The following is a 22,746-nucleotide window of genomic DNA, read 5'->3' as shown; positions in this document are numbered from 1 at the left end:
ATGTCCAGAGGATCAGCTAGGAGCCGGGGCAAGGGAAGCGCGCCCCCGGGCCTAAGGGCCTGATCCGTGTCTACAGCATGAGGTTCTGCCTGTATGCCCAGAGCACTCGCCTGGTCCTGACCGCCAAGGGTATCCGGCATGAAGTCATCAACATAAATCTGAAAAATAAGCCTGAGTGGTTCTTCAAGAAGAATCCCTCAGGCCTGGTGCCGGTTCTGGAAACCAGTCAGGGTCAATTGATCTGTGAATCTGCCATCACTTGTGAGTACCTGGATGAAGCATATCCAGAGAAGAAGCTGTTGCCAGGCGACCCCTATAAGAAAGCTTGCCAAAAGATGGTCTTTGAGTCCTTTTCTAAGGTACCACCTTTGATATCGAGGATTCTTAGAACACAAAATAAGGAAGACTGCTCTGGCCTAAAAGAAGAATTGCATAAAGAAATCACCAAGCTAGAGGAGGTTCTGACTGATAAAAAGACAACCTTCTTTGGCGGCAATTCTCTTTCTATGATTGATTACCTCATCTGGCCCTGGTTTGAACGGCTGGAAGCTCTGGAGTTGAATGAGTGTGTAGACCACACTCCAGCTGTTAAGCTGTGGATGGCAGCCATGAAGAAGGATCCCACAGTATCATCTCTCCTCACTGACATGAAGACCTTTCAAGGTTTCTTCAGCCTCTACTTGCAGAACAGCCCTGAGGCTTGTGACTATGGTCTCTGATGGGGACAAGAGTCAGCAATGAAGACATAGCTCATACTTTCCTTCACTAATATGAATAATACCATGGTTTTATTTTTAAAAAAATAGGAAGGAGCAGATAGCCTTACTAATGAAATCTTACTATCTATGCATTTATCTTTTAAATAAAAGCTTAGAAGAGAAAAAGAAAACAATACGCCCTAGATCAGTTCTGGGCTTCCAAGGCGACATGAATGGTAAAGAACCTGCCTGCCAGTGTAGGTGACCTAAGAGAAGTGGGTTCCATCCCTGGGTCAGGAAGATCCTCTGGAGGAGGAAATGGCAACCCACTCCAGTATTCTTGCCTGAGAAATCCCATGGACAGAGGAACCTGGCTGGCTATAACCCAGTTATGCCCTTAACCCAGTTATGTCGACTTCAAACTCTGATCAAGCATAATAATAGAGCATATTAGTTAATATACATGTCTGTTAGGCAACTTCATTGCTAACCATTAATCTGCCTGGCACCAGTCTACCCAGGAGCATGTTTTTTTCTAACAGCACCCATAAGGTTGGGCGTAGGCATAAAGAAGGGAGGTGTCATTCACTAGATTCAAGGCACACGGAGGAGAGGCCAAGACAGTCAAAGGGAGAGATCTGGCAGGTAGTTGGAAATATAGGTCTGGAGCTCAGAGAAGTCTGGGCAGGAGAAATTGTTTTATTGAGCATTACAGTTTGTTTGAAAGTAAAAGAGGAGCGTGAAAAAGTTGGCTTAAAGCTCAACATTCAGAAAACTAAGATCATGGCATCCGGTACTATCGCTTCATGGCAAATAGATGGGGAAACAGTGGAAAGAGTGGCTGACTTTATTTTGGGGGGGTCTCCAAAAATCACTGCATATGGTGATTGCGGCCATGAAATTAAAAGATTCTTACTCTTTGGAAGGATAGTTATGACCAACCTAGACAGCATATTAAAAAGCAGAGACATTACTTTGTCAACAAAGGTCCATCTAGTCAAGGCTATGGTTTTTCCAGTAGTCATGTATGGATGTGAGAGTTGGACTGTGAAGAAAGCTGAGCGCCAAAGAATTGATGCTTTTGAACTATGGTGTGGGAAAAGACTCTTGACAGTCCCTTGGACTGCAAGGAGATCCAACCAGTCCATCCTAAAGGAGATCAGTCCTGGGTGTTCATTGGAAGGACTGATGTTGAAGCTGAAACTCCAATACTTTGGCCACCTGATGCGAAGAGCTGACTCATTGGAAAAGACCCCGATGCTGGGAGGGACTGAAGACAGGAGGAGAAGGGGACGGCAGAGGATGAGATGGTTGCATGGCATCACTGACTCAATGGACATGAGTTTGATTAAACTCCGGGAGTTGGTGATGGACAGGGAGGCCTGGTGTGCTGTGGTTCATAGGGTCTCAAAGAGTCAGATATGACTGAGCGACTGATCTGAACTGAACAGTTGTTTGGGGGGACGGCAGCATAAATCCAATTGTCTCATTCCACTTGAAACCTTTCACTGGCTTTCAGGATAAAGTTGTAACTCTAGCTTGGCATACAAGTCCTTCATGATTTGACTGTTGCCTGTGTCTCTGACCTAATCTGCCATCCCTCACCCGTACCCTCCCCTTCTTTGATCTAGACTCCTTCATGCTCTTAGAATACTGTGCGCTCGGTCACCACGTGCCCTCAAACCCATGCCTGGTCCACCCCATCTACTGGCCAGCTTGGTCCAGCTGCCCCTCTTCCTGGCCTCTTGACTATGCCTTTCCTACGTCGGCTGGAGTTTGGTTTGCCTGCCCTAGGGGTGCTCCACTGCTGTGCCCTCAGATGCCCTGTGCTATTTGTACAACAGCCCTTTATCACGCTGCACCCTCACTGACATTTTTCTGGCTGTTGAAAGAACAAGCATACCACATGGCACACAGGGTTGCTGAGTGAACATTCTCAAACATAAACCCATTGGTCTTCTCCCTGAGCCAAGCCCACAACCCTCTCCCCTCCACAATTCTCAGTGGAATTCCCTTTTCATGAATAATAAACACCCTCACATCTTCAGCCTTTGTATCTCTGCTGTGCTTACTCGCTCAATTGTGTCTGACTCTTTGTGACCCCATGGACTGTAGTCCGCCAGGTTCCTCTGTCCATGGGGATTCTCCAGGCAAGAATACTGGAGTGGGTTGCCATGCCCTCCTCCAGGGGATCTTCACAACCCAGGGATCGAACCCAGGTTTCCCGCTTTGCAGGAGGATTCTTTACCAGCTCAGCCACCAGGGAAGCCTAAGAATACTGAAGTGGGTGGCCTATCCCTTCTCCAGGGGAACTTCCCCACCCAGGAATCGAACCAGGGGTCTCCTGCATTGCAGGCAGATTCTTTACCAACTGCGCTACCAGGGAAGCCCTTGTATCTCTGATGTACCCCCAATTCCAGGCCTCAATTGAAAACTGGCTTTGTCCTGTGGACACCTCTTTGCCTGCAGTTTCTGAAGTAGAGGCTGTTGCTCCTTCCACTCTCCACATGCCTCAGCTCCCTGGGGCCAGGGTATCGCTGTCTTCTCCACACTCCACTCCCACTTTCAGACATTTCCTCCACCCTGACATGAAGCGCCTGCCCCTTTTTTGGCTCATGAGACTCCTCCTCTCTGACCCTGTCCTGGATTCACTTCCCTCCATGTCTCTTCTTTCACAGATGGCTTTGGTGTCCAGTTCTCAGCCTTCTCATCCTAATATTACCATCATCCAGGTGACTTCATTATCTTCATAGTTGAGCCAGCAACTCCCTGGACCCTTGGAGCCTTGACCTCCTCTTCACCAGAAACCCTCTCCTCTACCTCATTCCTGTCCCTCGGTCTGTCAGTACCTGGAACCATCCACCTCTGAAGTTCTACATTCAGGTTTCCCCTCTCAGCACCTCCTACTCGTCTAGATCTCGTGGCACGAATCTCAACAGTTATTTAACCCCAGGAAGACCTCCAGATCACTATAAACACCTGCTGTCATCACTTCCATTCTTATCCAACTGAGATTTCATATCTACCACTTCAATCATCCTCTTGCCAATATCCTCAGCCCCTGACAGTCTTTCTGTGCTAAGAGCCTGAAAACCCCAACTCTGGATGAACCCATGCTTTGGTCCTCTTCGTGCAGCTGCTAGAGAAAAATCACATCACGTTGCATGATGATGCCATTATAAGTGCAGAGCCACCCATGTCACCCAAGGCTTCCAAAGAAACTGTTAGTCTTTTTTTTTATTTCCCTAACTGCCAACAACCTCATCTCCACAAAGATTGTTTCACACCTTTGCTATCCCTTAACTTCTTGTCTCGATTTCAGCGTGTATCCTGACCTCTTACACACACACACACACACACACACACACACACACACACACACAGGGACCATCAGAAGAAATAGTCTTCAATATTCTGCTACCAAGTCTAGAAGTCTACTTGAATTCACACTGTAGTTTCATTTCCTCCTAAAATGAATTTCTCCCTACCCACTGTCTCCTGCTTTCTCGGGGATCTTATTCTATCATTTATCTCCCATCTTCTCTTGCTCTTTTCTCTCTGCCCTTTAAAAATACTCCTACCAGGGAATTCCCTGGGGGCCCAGTGGTTAGGACCCTGTGCTCTCACTACTGAGGGCCCAGGTTTGATGGAGGAACTAATCTTACAAACCACTCGGGGTGGCCAAAAATAAACAAATAAATAAAAATGCTCCTACTATCCCACCTCCTCTTCCTTACACTAAATTCCTTCTCTTTCCCAGCTTGAAAAGTTGGCTATACTTTCTAACTTTCTGCTCACCCCACAGCCACCTCCAATCAGGCTCCCCCACCACCACTTCTCTGAAGCTGTTCTCCCCAAAGTCACCAATGACTGACACAACCCTGAATCTAGTGGGCAAGTCTCAACTCTTATGCTGCCTGACTTCTCAGTAGTATAGCATACTTGATCACTACCTACTTCTATTATTCACAGTTTTTTTGAGGTCTAATTTATATGCACATGTTAAAAGTATACAGTTTGATGAGTTTCGGCATAAACATATGCTTATCACACAGTCTATCACCACCATCAAGACAATGAACACATCCATCACTTCCCAAAGTTTCCTTATTCCCCTTGGTAAAACCTTCCATCCCTCTTCTCTTCCTCCCCTCTGCCCCCTTTGCCAGGAAGCCCCTGGTCTGCTTTCTGTCATCACAATCTATAATCTACAGTTTTGCTTTTTCTAGAATTTTATATAAATGGAATCATTTTGGTCTGGCTTCTTTTCCTCAACATAGTTACTTAGAGATTCATTCAGGCTGTTGAGTGCATTGAGAAATCTATTCTTTATTATTGTTGAGTAATATTCACTGTGTGGATATATTACAATGTTGATGGATATTTGGATTGTTTCCTATCTTTTTATTATAACACAGAAAGGTTCTGTGATCATTCACATGCAAGTCTCTGTAGGAATAAACTTCTATTTATCTTGGGAGATAACCTAAGAACCATTTGATAGATGTAGGTTTAACTTCCATTTAACTTTTTGAGAAATTAAAAAACTGTTTTCCAAGTAGTCATACCATTTTGCATTTTCAAAAGATGTGTATGAGGGTTCTAGTTTCTCTACATTTTCATCAATACTTGACATGGTCAGTCTTTATTATTTTAGCCATTATTGTAAGTATATAGTGGCATTTTATTGTGGTTTTAATTTGTATTTCTCTAAGGACTAATGATTTGAGCATTTAAAGAATGTACTCACTTACATCTATATATCTTTTTGTTGGAGTATCTAAGCAAATCACTTGACCATTTAAAAAACTGGGTTGCTTTCTTAATCTTGAGTTTGAGGAGTTTTTAAAATATATATTCTGACTACAAGTCCTTTATCAGACATGTGACATGTAAATGTTTTCTCCCAGTCTTTATTTTTCAAAGAACAGAAGTTAACAATTTTGACAAAGTCTGACTTATCAATTTGTTAGTCTATGGATTATGCTTTTGGTATTGTACCCATTTCTTTAAATGTCTTTATAATGCATTCTATTACATTACATCCACTGGATTCCCTCTGGTGTTTGCGAGTGTGCTCAGTCTTGTCTGACTCTTGCGACTCCATGCACTGTAGCCTTCCAGACTCCTCTACCCATGGCATTATCCCCGCAAGAATACTGGAGTGGATTGACATTTCCTCCTCCAGAGGATCTTCCTGACCCAGGGATCAAACCCTCGGCTCCTGTGGCTCCTGTGTTGACATATGGATTCTTTACCACTGAGCCACCAGGGAAACCCCTATTTCTGGTGTCAGTTATCAATTTATTGCCTCTCAGATCCAATTCATCTTCTTTGCCTACTCTGTGAGAGTGAAAATAGACCCTTTACATATCCTCTTCTCTGGCGTGTGCCAGGATGTTAAGCTTTATCAATAGATGGCACTGGAGAGACACTAAGAAAGGAAAGGGGGTTGGTGCCCTAGCTCTGTAGACTTCTGTAGCTGCTTGGCTCCTGCAGTGCCAGACTCCTGTGATCCACACAGCTTCTCCAGTGTCTGGCTCCATCATCATTCAGTTGCTCACAGCCTCCCCCAGCAACCTTCCTGTCAAGTGGTTTTGTAGCAGAGTGCCTCCAGTGAGACATCTCTCTGTGGGACAGCTTACTCCAGCACAGTGGATCTCCATCAAATTCCACTAATGCAGCAGAAAGTGACTTCTTTGCCGTTCAGTGTGCTATACGCTCTAACAAGTTCTGGGCTCTAGTCTGGAAGTGGAAGGGGTCTTTCCCTTGGGAGTTCTCTGCCCCAGGTAGAAGCTATTATATGTTGTATTGTGTTGTATTGTTTATATTATACCTGTTGTTAAAGCACAAGCCAGAATGAAGATTGCTGGGAGAAATATCAATAACCTCAGATACACAGATGACATCACCCTATGGTAGAAAGCTAAGAGGAACTAAAGAGCTTTCTTGATGAAAGTGAAAGAGAGTGAACAAGCTAGCTTAAAACTCAACATTCAAAAAACAAAGAACTTGGCATCAGGTCCCATCACTTCATGACAAATAGACGGGGGAAATAATGGAAACAGTGACAGATTTTATTTTCTTGGGCTCCAAAATCTGCAGATGGTGACTGCAGCTATTAAATTAAAAGACTCTTGCTGCTTGGAAGAAAAGCTATGACAAACCTAGACAGCGTATTAAAAAGCAGAGATATTACTTGCTGACAAAGGTCCATCTAGCGAAAGCGATGGTTTTCCAATAGTCATGTGTGGATGTGAGAGTTGGACCACAAAGAAGGCTGAACGTCAAAGAATTGATGCTTCTGAGCTGTGGTGTTGGAGAAGACTCAAGAGGCCATTCGACTGTAAGGAGATGAAATTAGTCAAACCTAAAGGAAATCAGTCCTGAATATTAACTGGAAGGACTGATGCTGAAGCTGAAGCTCCATTACTTTGGCCGCCTGATGTGAAGAGCTGACTCACTGGAAAAGACCCTGATGCTGGGGAAGATTGAAGGCAAGAGGAGAAGGGGATGACAGAGGAAGAGATGGTTAGCTGGCATCACCAACTCAAGGGACATGAGTTTGTGCAAGCTCTGGGAGATGGTAAAGGACAGGGAAGCCTGGTGTGCTGCAGTCCATGGGGTCACAAAGAGTAAGAAACCTGACTGAGTGACTGAACAATGACAACCTGCTATTACAAGTTTAAATATTGGTCATATTTTTTAACTGTTCTTTTCATCTTCTTTAGAGTTCTCTTTACTCCTTACTAATCCATGGGTTGGCAAACTGTCCCACAGGCCAAATACAGCCCACTGCCTGTTTGCATAAATAAAGTTTTATTGGAACACAGTCATGCCCATTCATTTACATATTGCCTACAACTGTTTTCATGCTACAGTAGCAGAGTTGAGTAGCTACAGAAGAGATGGCCCCCAAAGCCTAAAATATTTTTCTTTACAATAAAAGTTTAACCACCCCTGTACAAGTCAGTTCATTATTCCAGGCCCTCATTATGTTTAACAGTTCTTCATATTAAACGTTCCCTGTTCAGATTTATTGTGTGACTTTCCTAATCTGCTCAGACCCAATCTAACATTTCTCCAGCCTCTCTGTCCCCCTTTCACAGACCACTTTCAGGCTTAGCTGTCCTATAATGTGAGTGCTCCTCCTCTCCACTTTCTCTAACTTCCTTTCCAAATGACTTATCTGCTTGCCTATCTTCAGTCACCAGGTCTGTGGAATCAACTAAAGAAACCTTGGTTTTTAATCTAGGTTCTATGAATGAAACTGCATGTAAATTTTGTGTGGATGCACAAATGTGCATATGTATAAGTTCTCCAGCCTCATCTTTTGGCACAGTGGCTCAGTAGTAAAGGACACAGACCCTGGATACAACCTGCTAAAGTCTGAAGTCCAGCGCTGACACTATGGCCTGGGCTAACATATTTAACCTTGCTGTTGTTTCAGTTTCCATGTCTATAAAAAAGTTAAAGTCGTAGTATTAATACCTACCTCAGAGAGTTGTTATGAGAGGTAAAGTAGTTAATAGATATAGAGCTCTTCCCTGGTGGCTCAGACGGTAAAGAATCCACCTGCAATGCAAGAGATCCAGGTTGGATCCCTGGGTCTGGAAGATCCCCTGGAGAAGCCTGGATTTTTCCCTGGAGAATTCCATGGACAGAGAAGCCCAGCAGACTACAGTCCACGGGGTCGTAAAGAGTCGGACACCGCTGAAGCAACTTAGCACACATAGCACACAATAAGCACTGTATAAGCACTGGGTCTTATCGCCGTTTCTGGCACTGCTCCTAGCCTCTGTGGCCTAAATAGACCAATGTTTTCCTTCGTTCTAGTGGCCCATTTCAACTTTGTGTGCTCACTCAAGTCCTCTGCTTAGAGAATTCTTGCCTATATGTTGCTTGCCCACTAACTTCTGACCTTCTTCAGGCTTCAACTCAAAGGGGTTAAGTTGTTTCCTCAAAGAAGTCTTCCTGATTTCCAGATCAGAAGTGGTTTCCTGCTATAACCTCCCAAAACTTTCTCTATTTCCCCTGGTAACCCTCACCACAATTTATTCATAGTAATCACTGGTTGCAGAGGTAATTTCTCCCTGGCTCCTTCCTGGACCTCAGCACAGTGCTTAATACATTGCAGGAATACCATAAAGTGAAAGTGTTAGTTGCTCAGCCATGTCCAACTCTTTGTGACCCCATGGACTGTAGCCTGCCATGCTCCTCTGCCCATGGAATTCTCCAGGCAAGAATACTGGAGTTGGTTGCCATTTCCTCTTCAAAAGGATCTTCCCAACTCAGGGATCGAACTAGGGTCTCTTGCATTGCAGGTGGATTCTTTTATTGTCTGAGCCACCAGGGAAGCCGAGGAATACCATAAACATTTGTCAAACAAATGGGTGAATGTATAAGGAACAAAACATGGGACAAATATTGTTTCTGTTGTTAGGTCTTTAGTGAGTGAGTGAAGTCGTTCAGTCGTATCTGACTCTTTGCGACCCCGTGGACAGTAGCCAACCAGGCTCCCCCGTCCATGGGATTTTCCAGGCAAGAATACTGGAGTGGGTTGCCATTTCCTTCTCCAGGGGTTCTTCCTGACCCAGGGATTGAACCTGCTTCTCCTGAATTGGCAGGCGGGTTCTTTACCATTGACTCACCAGGGAAGCTGATTCAAATATTAGATAACCCAATAATTAGCATGTGACAAAATATGATGACTATTAGATAATCAAATTTGTATTGTGTGAAGGAAATACTCTCTTTGCCAAGTGCGGTAAAATACACTGGCTTAAGCTGAGCCTGGAACATGTGTCTTTCAATCAAATGGAAATGAATTGTCCAGAAGGACCAGAATACATTACTCAGTGCAGCCAGGAATCACAGACAGATGATGACTTAAAACATTTCCCATCTGAAAACATTCATTCTCTGGAAATAAGAAAGTCCTCAGATAGCAGAGCTAAGAGGACTGACTGATCAGGGAACCTGCTTGTTCCCAGAGAATTTCCACAGCTTTATGCAAGACAGGATTAAATACTTTCCCAAGCAGGCAAAACCAACTGTGCTAATCTGAGAAATCCACTGCTACCCTGGGAGTTAAAATAACTAACCCCAATCTTCAAGAGAACTACATTCTATCTTCAGTTAACACTCAAACACCAGGAAAATTATACTTTCTATTTCATGATATGTTTTTATTTCATTATAATTTAAAAGACACGAAGTGATTCTCCTGTAATGTCTTCAGGGACGGATTGCTTCTGCTCCTTTGGGTGAAGGAATCCCTAAAGAATTTCTACCCCACCCCCCACCCCCATCCAACTGTCAGACTCCAACCGCTCCTCTAGCGTGTAATCAGCCTTATTAGAACATTTTCCTGACGCCAGTATTTGACCTCTAGAAGAAACATGCGGTAACCGACTAACCATAATTAGGGAAACCGGTGAACCAGGGTCTGGACTTGGGCACCAGGGTAGAGAGGACTGGGGAGATTTCATGGTGGCCAGAGGGGCCATGGGAGAGCTGGTTGGATGATCCCAAAGGTCCTAGATCCTAGCCGGTTGGGGAGTCCTTGCGTATCTGGGGCAAGATTCAGCTTCTCTCCGCGTCTGGGAATTGGGAGCGCACACGCCAAGCTTCGGACTACATTTCCCAGAAGGCTCTACTCCCCGGGTTGCCGTAGTTTACCAGGGCGTGGCTTGGAGGCGAGGCCGCAGTCGGCGAGCACAGTTGGGGCATCTCGCTGCTGCTCCAGCAGCCGCACCTGCCTCCCGGCGAGATGGTTGGGGTCCTGCTCCTGCTCCTCCTTCTCCCCTTTCTCCTGTACATCGCTGCACCCCAAATCAGGTCTGTGCAAATGTACTGCCTTCCTCTTAGAGAAATCTGCGGGGCTCAGGGCGAGGGGAGACATACCTCCTCATCGAAGCTCTGAGCTTCAAAAGGAGGACAGGAAGACTCCCTGCGGGGCTCCAAGTAGGGGATGTTCGGTGGGTCGGAGGAGGTCCAGCTGCCCGGGGAGAGGAGGGCGAGATCGGGAGACCCCCAAGTTGTGGGAAGAGGCTGCAGCCGGAGCACCCTCTTTGTTTCCTCGATGCCAGTCGTGACATCTGCAGCCCACTGTTTGCTCTCTTGTTGCTGTTGGATTGGCTTTTCCTCTGGGCAGATGCTGTAAAGGAGAGAAATGAGAGGGTTTCATCACTCTTGCCTTCTAACATGCCTTAGCAGCATAAGAAAGGGGTGGGGCGGCGTGGGGGACGGCGGTCCCGAGTCTTGCCCTGGGGTTTTGGGGTGAAGGGGAGAAGTTGAGGGTCGTGGTCTCTTCACCAGGTGATAATCAGCCAATGGCTGGCTTAGTGCCCCAGAGAATCAGCAGCGAGTTGCCGGACAGGCAGCCTGCTGATTGGTTCTGAGTAAGTCACCAGTAGTGACGGTGGACCTATGACTGCAGAGAACACTCCTTCCCTCGGTAGGGATTGGGTGGCGTGGAAGGTCCGAGTGGAACTGGAAGGCGCGCTAGATCACCCTCCGCCGTTTCTTACACATTCACTCCTTCTTCGTTCCTCTCCTCGCTCGAGCCGATTCTCCAATTTTGTTGTTCCTCCTCTGAACTCGCCGCGCTCCCACCTCTAGAAGCTCACACGAGTGCGATACTCGGATGAATACGCTGCTTTTTCTCTTTTCCGCCGCAACATCCTCTGATCCACACAGAATCTCAGTGAAACGTTGAACCTGGCGTGCTGCAGTCCATGGGGTCGCAAACAGTCGGACAGGACTGAGCGACTGAACTGAACTGAAAATACTGCTCATGCCTCAGAGATTTTTCTAATCAAAGTTATACCCCAAGGGTCATGTTTCCAACTTACCAAGCTAGGTCATGGGGCCTGGACCAGAGCTGGACTTTCGTAGCTGGTTGTCTCTTTCTATCCTGTTGGTTAAGGAGAAGGAACAGCTGGGTTGAGGTCCCCGTGGGTGCTCCTGGAGGAGAAGCGGAATGAACGTGGGAAAACTGAGCCGGGAGGATTGTCTGAGGAGAAGGATACCCGCTGGTGGGCACCTTGCTTCCTTATTGGCCTGTTTGTTCTAAGCAGGAACTTGAGTGGCTAGCAGTGTGTGCTTTGCAATTTTCAGTGAAACATTTAAATTAAAAATGCGAAAAAAAATAAAAAATAAAAAATGCGTATCCCAGTCAATTGATTTCTTTTAAATGGAGTCCCCAGGCTTTGCAGAGTAAAGGACAATCTAAGACCTAATACCTGTTTATGCATTAATTCCTTGGAGAAGTAGGGTGGTGTATTGATTAGGAAGAAGGACTTGTACTGATTAAACCAGGACTGGAATCTCAAGTTCTGCTCTGTACTTATTTACTTCATGTTTTGCCTTATTTTTAACTGTTCATGCTAGGGAGCTGGGGGGGCGGGGAGGAAGGTGATTGCTTTCATTTTGTCCCAGGTTGACAAGCTTTCATAATTTTTAACTTTTTTTGTTGGGTAAGCTGTTTTATTCAACCATAAAGGCCATAAAGTGCCCGTTTTATCGACCGATTAACATCAGGGAACCAGCTCTTTCTTTTTCTAGGCTGAGGCTTGTGATTTCCTCAGCCCAAGGAAGAGCTCCACCAAGAGCTCAAATATTCATCCAGTTCTTATACTGCAAGGAGCTAAAGTTAAAAGTTGCCCTTACAATAGAATCATTTCTGTCCTTAAGCAAGAGCAGAAAAAATTTGAGCAAGAAAATCTTAAGAGCAGAAAACTTTTGTTTTCTTTCCTCCAGTCTTCCTTCAGTCTGTAAAAGGACAGCCGTCAGCCTTGGGATGTGTAGATAAGGGGGTGTTGCAGGAGCCTCTGGCTAAGGCAAAGAAAATGAAGAACTGATAACTCCTCTGTCTGCAGGAAGATGCTGTCCAGCGGGGTTTGTACATCAACCATCCAGCTTCCTGGAAAAGTGGCTGTGGTCACTGGAGCCAACACAGGTATCGGGAAGGAGACCGCCAAAGAGCTGGCTCGAAGAGGCAAGTCTATCTGCTTTTAGTTCCCTCCCGCTACTAGTTTGTTTGTTTGTTTGTTTGTTTTTAATTGAAGTATAGTTGATTTGGGGCTTCCCTGGTGGCTCAGGTGGTTAAGAATCTGCCTGCAATGCAGGAGACCCAGGTTCAATCCCTGGGTCAGGAAGATCCCCTGGAGAAGGGGATGGCTACCCACTCCACTATTCATGCCTGGAGAATCCCATGGACAGAGGAGCCTGGCGGGTCTACAGTCCATGGGGTCTCAAAGAGTCAGACACAACTGAATGACTAACACCCTTATAGTTGATTTTACCATGTTGTGTTTATTTGTGTTAATCACTTTGTGTACAGCAAAGTGATTCAGTTATACATACATTCTTTTTTATATTCTTTTCCATTATGGTTTATCTCAGGATATTGAATATAGTTCCTTGTGCTATACAGTAGGACCTTGGTGTTTATCCATTCTATATGTAATAGTTTTCATCTGCCAACCCCTAACTCCCAATGCATGCAACCTGCTCCCTTCTCCGCCTTGGCAACTACAAGTCTGTTCTCTGTGTTTGTGAGGCTGTTTCTATTTTGCAGACAGCTTCATCTGTGTCATATTTTAGATTCTACATGTAAGTGATATCATATGGTATTTGTCTTTCCCTTTCTGACTTCACTTCACTTAGTATGAGAATCTCTAGTTCCATCCATGTTGCTGCAAATGGCATTATTTCATTCTTTTTTACGGCTGAGTAGAATTCCATTGTGTATATGTACCATATTTTTTTTATCCATTCATCTGTCAGTGGACATTTGGGTTTTTCCTTATCTTGGCTTTTGTGAATAGTGCTGCTATGAAACAAAGGTGCATGTATCTTTGGGAATTATAGTTTTGTCAGAATAGGAGTAGATTTCTGGTTCATATGGTAATTCTATATTTCCGTTTTCCAAGGACTGTTTTCTATAGTGGCTGCCCCAACTTATATTCCCACCAACAGCATAGAAGTGCTCCCTTTTCTCCACACCCTCTCCAGCTTTTGTTATTTGTAGACTTTTAATGATGCCCATCCTGACTGGTATGAGGTGATAATCTCATTGTAGTTTCGATTTGCATTTCTAATAATTAACAGTGTTGAACATCTTTTCATGTGCCTGTTGGCCCTCTCTGTCTTCTTTGGAGAAACTTATCTTTAGGTCTCCTGTTGTTACTGTTATTTTATCCCTTGCCATGACGACCATTTTCATTATTTCCTCCCAGGCTTGGAATTAAAGAACATTTGAAGGGCCCCACTGATCTGCTGATCTGAATGTTGTACATATTCTACATATAATGGATATAATGAAAAGTGTTTATTTATTTTTCTTTCCTGATTTATTCATCAGATACCTCTTTGTGAAGTAGGGGTAATCCCTTTTTAGAAACAAACAGTAGAAAATAATATTTAACATTAGAATTAAGTCTTTGATGCTCACTCAAAAACAGAGCCAACAGTTTGTCTCTCTTATATGTTGGTTGACAGGAGCCCGTGTGTATTTAGCTTGCCGGGACGTGCAAAAGGGGGAATTGGTGGCCAGAGAAATCCAGATGATGACAGGGAACCAGCAAGTGTTGGTGCGGAAACTGGACTTGGCTGATACTAAATCTATTCGAGCCTTTGCTAAGCGCTTCCTAGAAGGTAGGTGCCCAACTAGGGACTATGCTGTGGGTCTTGCAATGAACATGGAAGACTTAGCTAAAAGGAAAAGATTTCTCTCCCTCTCTGACATCTAGAAATGCTAGACAAGATACAACCAAAACTTTTGGATTCATAGTGGAACTCATTAGTAACAAAGGGAAATCCTCAAGAGGTAGGAAAAAAAGTGACTTTGAAAAGTCATAGCAGACTGCCTCAGTGGTCCAGTGGTTAGGAATCAACCTGCCAACGCAGGGGACACAGGTTCGATCCCTGGTCCAGGAGGATCCTGCATGCCTCAGGGCAACTAAGCCTGTGAGCCACATCTTCCTAGAGCTCGCTCTCCACAAGAGTAGCCCCCTCTCGCCACAACTAGAGAAAGCCTACATGCAACAACGAAGACCCAGCAGAGCCAAAAATAAATAAATAAATACAATTCACCCCAAAATGTCGTAGTAGTGTGTAAGAACTAAAGCCAAAAATCTCATATGTGTACCAGAACTCCATCTGGGCTTTAAGGTCTGGAGTCCAAATATCCATATAGAGATAAGAGATGAGGCCTCAGGACGTCGAGGGCTGGGTTGCTGTACCTGAGGCTCCACGTCAGGCTGGGATCCACAAAAAGTGGATCTGGTCCAGGGTACAGGGGCTTAGAAAAAAAAAAACCCAGGCCAGCTGCTCAAGGATATGACAAAGAAGCCTATCGTCTCCCTAGGGGGTGGGTGAATAAAAGGTCATCTGCAAGAAATTAGAACTTCAGGCTGACATCATGTATGGGGGCGGGGGGAATTTCATTCACATCACTAACTGATGCAAGAAACTTAAGCCAAGAAATTAGCATAGAACCCCATAGTGTCACATCGAAAGCAAGTCCCAGAGCACTCTGTAGACTTTTTCCCTCATAACCCAGGGATCCCGGCCTCCCAAGGAAAACTTCCACTGATACATGCTTTTAGACAAAAATTACAAATGGTATGAAAAAAGAAATCATAAGAGCATTGGCAGTTGAAACAGAGGTGAAATCAGTGTTTCTTTGGGGGCCTGAAACCAAGTGGCAGGGAGGTGTACCAAACATCCTGTTTTTCTCTTGTTTTGGAATTTCTCATTCAGCTGGGGAAGTCTTTCTATTGGGAGAGATAGAACACTTCCCAAAACCAATGAGTCAGTAGGTCCTGAATTGGAAAGATTGGAAAGGCCATTTGGTCATGTCATGTGGAATTTTTCCCTGTAGTAAGAGTATGTAGGATTCAACTAGGATCTTAAAATGAAATACAATACAAAATAAATATGAAGGGAAAATAGAGGAAAGATTGAAGCCATGCATCCCCCTTTTCAAAGCGTGGGTGTGGGGCAGATTTTGAAGACATAACAGCCGTGGCTGACCACGTACACGCTCCATCTCCTCTTCCCCGCAGAGGAAAAGCATCTCCACATTTTGATTAACAACGCAGGAGTGATGATGTGTCCCTACTCCAAAACAGCAGATGGCTTTGAGATGCATATGGGAGTCAACCACTTAGGTAAGAAATCTTGTCTCATCACAAAGCTAAAGGGAAAGTTAAATTCTCATTGGAAATCTTAGGGTCATATGGTGCCTTCTTTGTGGTGTGAATGGACCTCTGGGCCGTAACAGACCATAAATACATTAATTTAATAAATAGTGTGGTCCTGCCAGAATGCTCAGGCTCCCTTGAGGTTCCCCCCATTTTTTAATCTGTGTTTTACATTCAGTTTAACTTAACCTAATTAGAGTGGGTGCTATGTTGCTTTCTTTGTAGCCACCCTTGTGGCAGCATCAAATGGAGGCCATTGGCTCTTAAACAGTTGTTACTGAGTCCAAGCTTACTCTGCTCACTGCACGACAGGCCAATGAATCCGAGAGGCGCAGTGTTGAGGCAAGGAAGAGACTTTAAGAAGGAAACAGGCAGACTGAGAAGGTGGCAGGCTAGCACCTCAAAGTAACCATCTTATCAGGTTCTGGATGCCAGGTTCTATTATAGATCAGAGATGGGGATAGGTAAGGAAGCAAAGTAAAAAGACCGTTAATCTTGGCAAACATCTGCTGGAATGGCAAGCCTCAGGCATGGGATGTGTTAATTTCTCCCTTCCTGCCATCCACAGGGGGACAGGGTTCTAAACAAAGGCACTTTTAGTTTAACAGCCAGGCAGAGGGGCAGGATTCTCTGAGGCAAACCATTCTGTATGATTTTAATAACAAAAGCAGCAAAGAGCAAATCAAAGAAACAGTTCCATCACGGGGTCAGAATTGGCTTCCTCCCGGCAACAGTGATGTTATTAAAAGTTGGAATAAGATATGACTTCAGATTCATGAGGGCTTCCCTGGTAGCTCAGCTGGTAAAGACTGCCTGCAGTGCAGGATACCTGGGTTTGATCCCTGGGTTGGGAAGATCCCCTGGAAAAGGGAACTGCTACCCACTCCAGTATTCTGGCCTGGAGAATTCATATTCACATAATCTAGACCTCTATCATAGAAGGATGTCGCATGTCTTTGGCTGTTCCTATGTCCCTAAACTCTCATTGAACTTGTTCTGTAGTTAGTAATGAATTAATGAAGCAAAAGGCTTTATTATTGGATTCTCTGTCTCCCATAGCGGAGCCTGGCTCACCACTCCTCCCTTTACCCCCACATTGGCCCTGAAATCTGTTAATTCTTTTTCTCATAGGTCACTTCCTCCTGACCCATCTGTTGCTAGAAAAGCTGAAGGAATCAGCACCATCGAGGGTGGTGAATGTGTCTTCCTTAGCACATCACCTGGGAAGGATCCACTTCCATAACCTGCAGGGCGAGAAGTTCTACCAATCAGGTCTGGCCTACTGTCACAGCAAATTAGCCAACATTCTCTTCACCCAGGAACTGGCCCGGAGGCTAAAAGGTAGGCTTAAAAGTAGTGAGTATGGAGACATGGGTCAATGGGAAGTAGCTAAAAGTCACCGGAATCAGAGCTGTTTTCTGGAGCCCATCTGATGGACAGCATCTGCTTTCATGGCTCTGCTTGGGTATGGTTTTAATAAACAGCCCACAAATGAATGTTGGAGGTGATGAGGGAGTTCTGAAAGCTTGGCTTTGGTATTTACTAGCTGCATGACCTGCAGCAAGTTGCTTAACTTTTCAAGACTTAATTCCTCATATGTAAAGTGGGACTGCTTCATGGGTTATTGTCATGATTAATTTAAGCCTCATGAGCAAGTCAAGGTTTTTGACTTCTAGATAGAATGGAGGGACCAAAAGTGGCACTGGCTACAAACACTAGGATAAAACAGGTCCTGGGACTATAGAGGGTGAGGGTTCAAACCTAACAGCAAAGGTTCAAATAAAAGGGAAATGTATGCTTGAGGAAGGGAGTCTCCAGACACAACCAGAGGTCCTTAGCACAGTCTACTCTGGATTTCCAATAAAGAGCAAGGAAATCCAATGTGGACAATTAAAAGTGCTTAGACTTGAGGCAAGCAGATCAGGCAGAAGGAATCAGACACAGGCGCTTCATTACTGGAACAGGAATGTCAAACCACATGAACAGCTGTGAGATGGGGAGGAAAGTCTATGCCTAGGGCGTGATATCCTTTATCAGCTATAGATGGATCAGGAGAAGTGGGTGGTGAAAATCAACCAAAAGTTGGTCAGGGTGCTAGGGGGGCCTAGAAGTGCAGAGATGGGTCCAGCTGTCAGGATCAGACAAGAGCAAGAGGATACACAAGTAAGGACACCTGATGGATGAGGATTAGGTGGGAAATAAGCTGTGATGCAAAGAAAGAAACCTGGGCATGATGACGAGTCATTCATTCAGCCATTCAATAGCCATGTATTCAGGGCCCATGTTATTCTACACCCTGGATTAGGGGCTGGGGGTGGAGTGGTTCATATCCAACAGGAGAGAGAAATAATTAACAAGTTTTAATCCAGCTGTCCCATGTAAAATGAATCTAGTAACGCATGAATAATTTTCACTGTGAAAAAATGTTCCAATAATATGGAAGTACACAGAGTTAGAAATGAAAAGCGCCCTTTACTTACTCTTCTCTGTCCCTCTTCTGCTTCCCCTCCACTGCCTGCCCCAAGAAACCACTGTCAACAACTTGATGTGCACCTCTCCAATTATTTTCTTGTGCATTTAACTGTGTCTATACCATACATAAGGAATTGAAATTCTAACATAGTATTTTAGAGATCTTTCCATATAGTACTGGAGATTTACCACCATCAGTGAAAAGGCAGCTTTAGAAAGGCAGTGATCAACAATGTCAAGTGCTTCTGAGTGGGTCCTGGCTCTGCTGCTTCCTGACAGTTAATAGCCACGCTGAGCCTGAACCGTAGTCCGTGAAGTGCAGGTATACATTACTGTGAGGAGTGGTTGTGACAGCATCAGGAGAACAGAGTCCACAGCAGGCAAATGTCCGTTCACGTCTCCTGCCCTCTTTGGCCATTCGGCATCATCAAGTCCTGTCTTCCCCTTTCTATATGGCTTCCTAGCATCAGGCTCTGGCGTCACGGTGTACTCTGTGCACCCTGGCACAGTCAACTCTGAACTGGTTCGGCACTCAGCCCTCATGAGATGGATCTGGTGGATTTTCTCCTTCTTCATCAAGACCCCTCAGCAGGGAGCCCAGACCAGCCTATACTGTGCCTTAACGGAGGGTCTAGAAGTTCTCAGCGGAAATCATTTCAGGTACAAATGTGTCTGTTTTTGAAAATGGAATTTTATTGCCTGTAGGAAATTATTTGGATTTGTTTGATACACTATACCCTTTAAAAATATATATATTTATTTATTTATTTTGGTGGGGGCTTCACTGGGTCTTCATTGCTATGTACAGGCTTTCTCCGGTTGTGGCAAGCAAGGGCTACTCTATGCGAAGCCTGGGCGTCTCACTGGTGTGGCGCCCAGGCTCCAGGTGTGAGGTCTTTAGTAGTTGTGAAACATGGGCTCAGTTGCTCTGGAGCAAGTGGGATTTTCCTGGACCAGGGATAGAACTCATGTCGCCTCCAATGGCAGGCAGATTCTTAACCACTGGACCACTAGGAAAGTCCTGAAATAGTATAGTGTGTTTTTTTTTAGTAATTTTATTTATTTTAGGCTGTGCTTCAGGGGCTTTTCTCTAGTTTCAGCGAGCTGGGGCCACTCTCTAGTTGCGATGCGTGGGCTTCTCTTTGCAGTGGCTTCTCTTGCTGTGGAGTCTGCGCGCTCTAGGGCAAGCGGGCTTCCGTAGTTGCGGCAAGTGGGCTCAATAGTCGAGATTCCTGGGCTCTAGAGCATAGGCTCAGTAGTACTGACGCATGGTGTTAGTTGCCCCGCAGCATGTGGAATCTTCTCAGACCAGGGATTGAGCCTGTGTCTCCTGCATTGGCAGGCCAGATCCTTTACTGTGGAGCCGCCAGGGGAGCCCCTAAAACGGTATAGTCTTAAAAATTGTTTCTCACATGACTTCAAAGATTGTGATTCCCTTTAGTCAATCATTAAAAAAATAACCCTTCATTGAATCCCTGCTGTGTACTAGATGCAGAGAATACAAAAATGAGTAAAAGAATTATTCTTGAGAAACTTTTCTGGGCAGTAAAGAGTTGGGATATCTCTCCTGTATTTAATGGGGACTTAAAATAATTGGAATTACAACAGTGAAGAGAAGGTATATGAAACAGATGGGACCTTATTATCATTTTTTTTTTTACGATTTTTTTTTTAATGTGGACCATTTTAACAGTCATTTTGAATTTGTTACAATATTGCTTCTGTTTTTGTTTTGGTTTTTTTGGCAATGAGGTATGTGGGATCTTAACTCTCCAACCAGGGATCAAACCTGCACCTCATTGGAAGGCAGTGTCTTAACCACTGAACCACCAGGGAAGTCCCTGCATTACCGTTTCTTTTCTCTTATCATCTTTTCCTTCTTTTGTTGGTTATGAAGCTGACTTTACTTGTTCTTTGAGTTTAAAAACACTTATAACTGTAGGTACCCTGCAGAAAGAAGAAGCACTTTTTCAATCACTCCAAGCATCTATGAGCAATGTAGTATCTCAGCCACATGACACCGTACAACTTCTTACAGAATTGACCTTACAGATATATTTGAACAAGATGGATATACACAGGTATCAGCCAGGCACTGATGTTATAATTAAATATTTATACACACACACACACACACACAAGGGGGATATAAAGACTAAATGATGTGTATTATATATCAAACAAACATTCTGATCCCAGGTGGTCTAGTGAGCTCCAAAATGGTTCTGGCCCCATTTTTCTCTGGGGTGAAGACTGGAGAATGAAGAGATAGGACAAACACTGGTCCTGCGAAGCACCCAGAACACACGTCATCCCCGGGTTATTTTTCTGTCGTGTTCCTTATGCCAGGCGGAGGGCAGACTGCATTCTTAACCCTGTGTGCTAAGCCTCTCTCTTTCCCTTCCAGTGACTGCCATGTGGCATGGGTCTCTGCACAGGCTCGTAATGAGACAGTAGCAAGGCGGCTGTGGGACGTCAGCTGTGACCTGCTGGGCATTCCTGTGGACTGGCTGATGATGGCAGCTGGACCCAAGAGAAGCTTGAAGTAGACTACTTAGCATGCCCTGCCAAAACGATTCTCCTTCAGGATGGCCAAAACCTTGAGCACAAAGCACACCTTCCAACCTTGCCTGTTTGATGCCTGACAAAAGCCCAGTGTACACTGCCGGATTCATCCAAACACCTTGCATTTGTCCAGGTTATTTTGCTTCTATTACTGCCCGTTACTAGAGATAATATAGGCTAAGTAGACCCTCAGGTGACCTCCAAGCTCATCTTTTCCTTCTGAAGCCTCTTACCCAGGGGAACCTGAGCTGTGGCAGAGGTTGATTGATGGCACTTTGGATTAGTTTCTATCCTCTTTGTCCACAATGTAGTTCTTCTGAACCAAACAACCTTCAAGGGGAGGCATGATTTAGCCTCAGCTAAACTCTAGGAGTCCCAGTGGCTTGGCTCAAGGGCAGGGTTTGTCCTTCTTAAGAAAACCGCCATGGCACCAATATCTGAATTCTTTCAGCTCTTCACTGAATCTGGATTGTGGCATGGCTTTATCTCTGACAATCCAAAGCCACTGCGGCTAAAACACTTTCCCATGCCTAGATCACAGAAGAACTTCCTTTTCTAAGAAAGTGGAGTTTACTGGATGGCAGAGATTTGCAGAAAGGCAGAAATAAACATCAAATTTAAACTGTCATTCATTTTTCTGCTGTTTCTCAAATCAGCAAGAAGGTAGTGGAAAAAGCAGTTTGCAAAGATAGGCCACTTGACTTCAGTTACTGACCCTGATTCATGGAGGCTTCCTCTTTGTGCCTTAGTTTCTCTTAGCAAACCAGAAGAGGAAGGCTATTTAATGATTGTCCCTGAGTATATCTTTGTGTGTGTTCTTGTGTGTTTAAGCAGTTGGGAGTATTCAAAATAGTCACAAAGGAAGAGTATTAAACTGGACCCTAGTGCCGATAAATAATCAGAGACAGAGCAGACCTGTGTCACTCAGCCTTTGATACAAATAGGAAATGAACTCTACCCAAGAAGCACATGGGTAGCAGGGGAGAAGTCCAAAAAAGAGCAGAATCCTGGAAGGTAATGCATGCAAAGGCAATGAAGGGGCTAGAAAAAGGTGTTTCTTTTTTTTTTTTTTTTTAATGCACAGCTAAAGATGGTAAAATCCAGCAATAGAAGAATTGAGGGTAACTACTTAGCAGCACCCTGTGTTCAAGCATGATAAGGCACTGTTTTAACAAGCATCCGTCAACCCATGTGGCAGAAAAGCAAAAACAGTCCCCAACCCGCTCCAATTCTTTATTCAGCAAAATTATCTTAAGGATTGGTATTGGTAATTATGGTCATTTTAAAACTCTTTCAGGGCATTTCCTTATATGACCATGACAAGATTAAAATGTCTGCTGTATAGTTTACTTGAAGAATGTTTATCCAAAGTAATGGAAGTCTGAGAAATTGGAACACAAACATGTTCCATCACTTGCTTGGAGTACATTCTTTTAGTAGAGTTTATGATTTTCTTGGACTAGTAATTACATGTTCACTTTGGTGGAGAAAAGAGTCATAGGACCATAGTCTTCTCATATTTGTAAATAATCTTTTGTTGAACTTGTTTTGACCATTAAACTATATATTTAGATATGGTCATTTTATGGAAAAATTGGAAAACTTTTGATAATAGTACAGAACTGAATTAATATTTTACTTAATTTATATTGAACTGTCAATGACAAATAAAAAATTTGATGATTTACCATGTTTTTATTTACCAGAATAAAACCTGTAATAATTAAGCAAATTTAATTTGCGTCAACAGAAGAAAGCAATTAAATGAAAGTTTAATTACGGTCAAAATAAGAAAACAC

General features: G+C 44.2%; 1 protein-coding gene and 1 pseudogene across 1 annotated transcript; both read left to right on the top strand.

The window, feature by feature from the left end:
- Positions 1-803, top strand: LOC138444193 (glutathione S-transferase omega-1 pseudogene; annotated as a pseudogene).
- A 9,322-nt stretch (positions 804-10,125) lies between these two features.
- Positions 10,126-22,634, top strand: RDH11 (retinol dehydrogenase 11). Its single transcript, XM_069596881.1, has 7 exons — positions 10,126-10,538; positions 12,581-12,699; positions 14,205-14,360; positions 15,773-15,877; positions 17,042-17,251; positions 18,847-19,042; positions 20,790-22,634. Exons 1-7 carry the CDS (start codon positions 10,471-10,473, stop codon positions 20,929-20,931), a joined length of 996 nt encoding a protein of 331 aa, XP_069452982.1. The 5' UTR covers positions 10,126-10,470; the 3' UTR covers positions 20,932-22,634.
- Positions 22,635-22,746: the final 112 nt, after the last annotated feature.

Source organism: Ovis canadensis, chromosome 7 (genome assembly GCF_042477335.2).
Source record: "Ovis canadensis isolate MfBH-ARS-UI-01 breed Bighorn chromosome 7, ARS-UI_OviCan_v2, whole genome shotgun sequence".
NCBI classification, from domain to species: Eukaryota; Metazoa; Chordata; class Mammalia; order Artiodactyla; family Bovidae; genus Ovis; species Ovis canadensis.
This window is presented reverse-complemented; position numbering and strand designations above follow the sequence as displayed.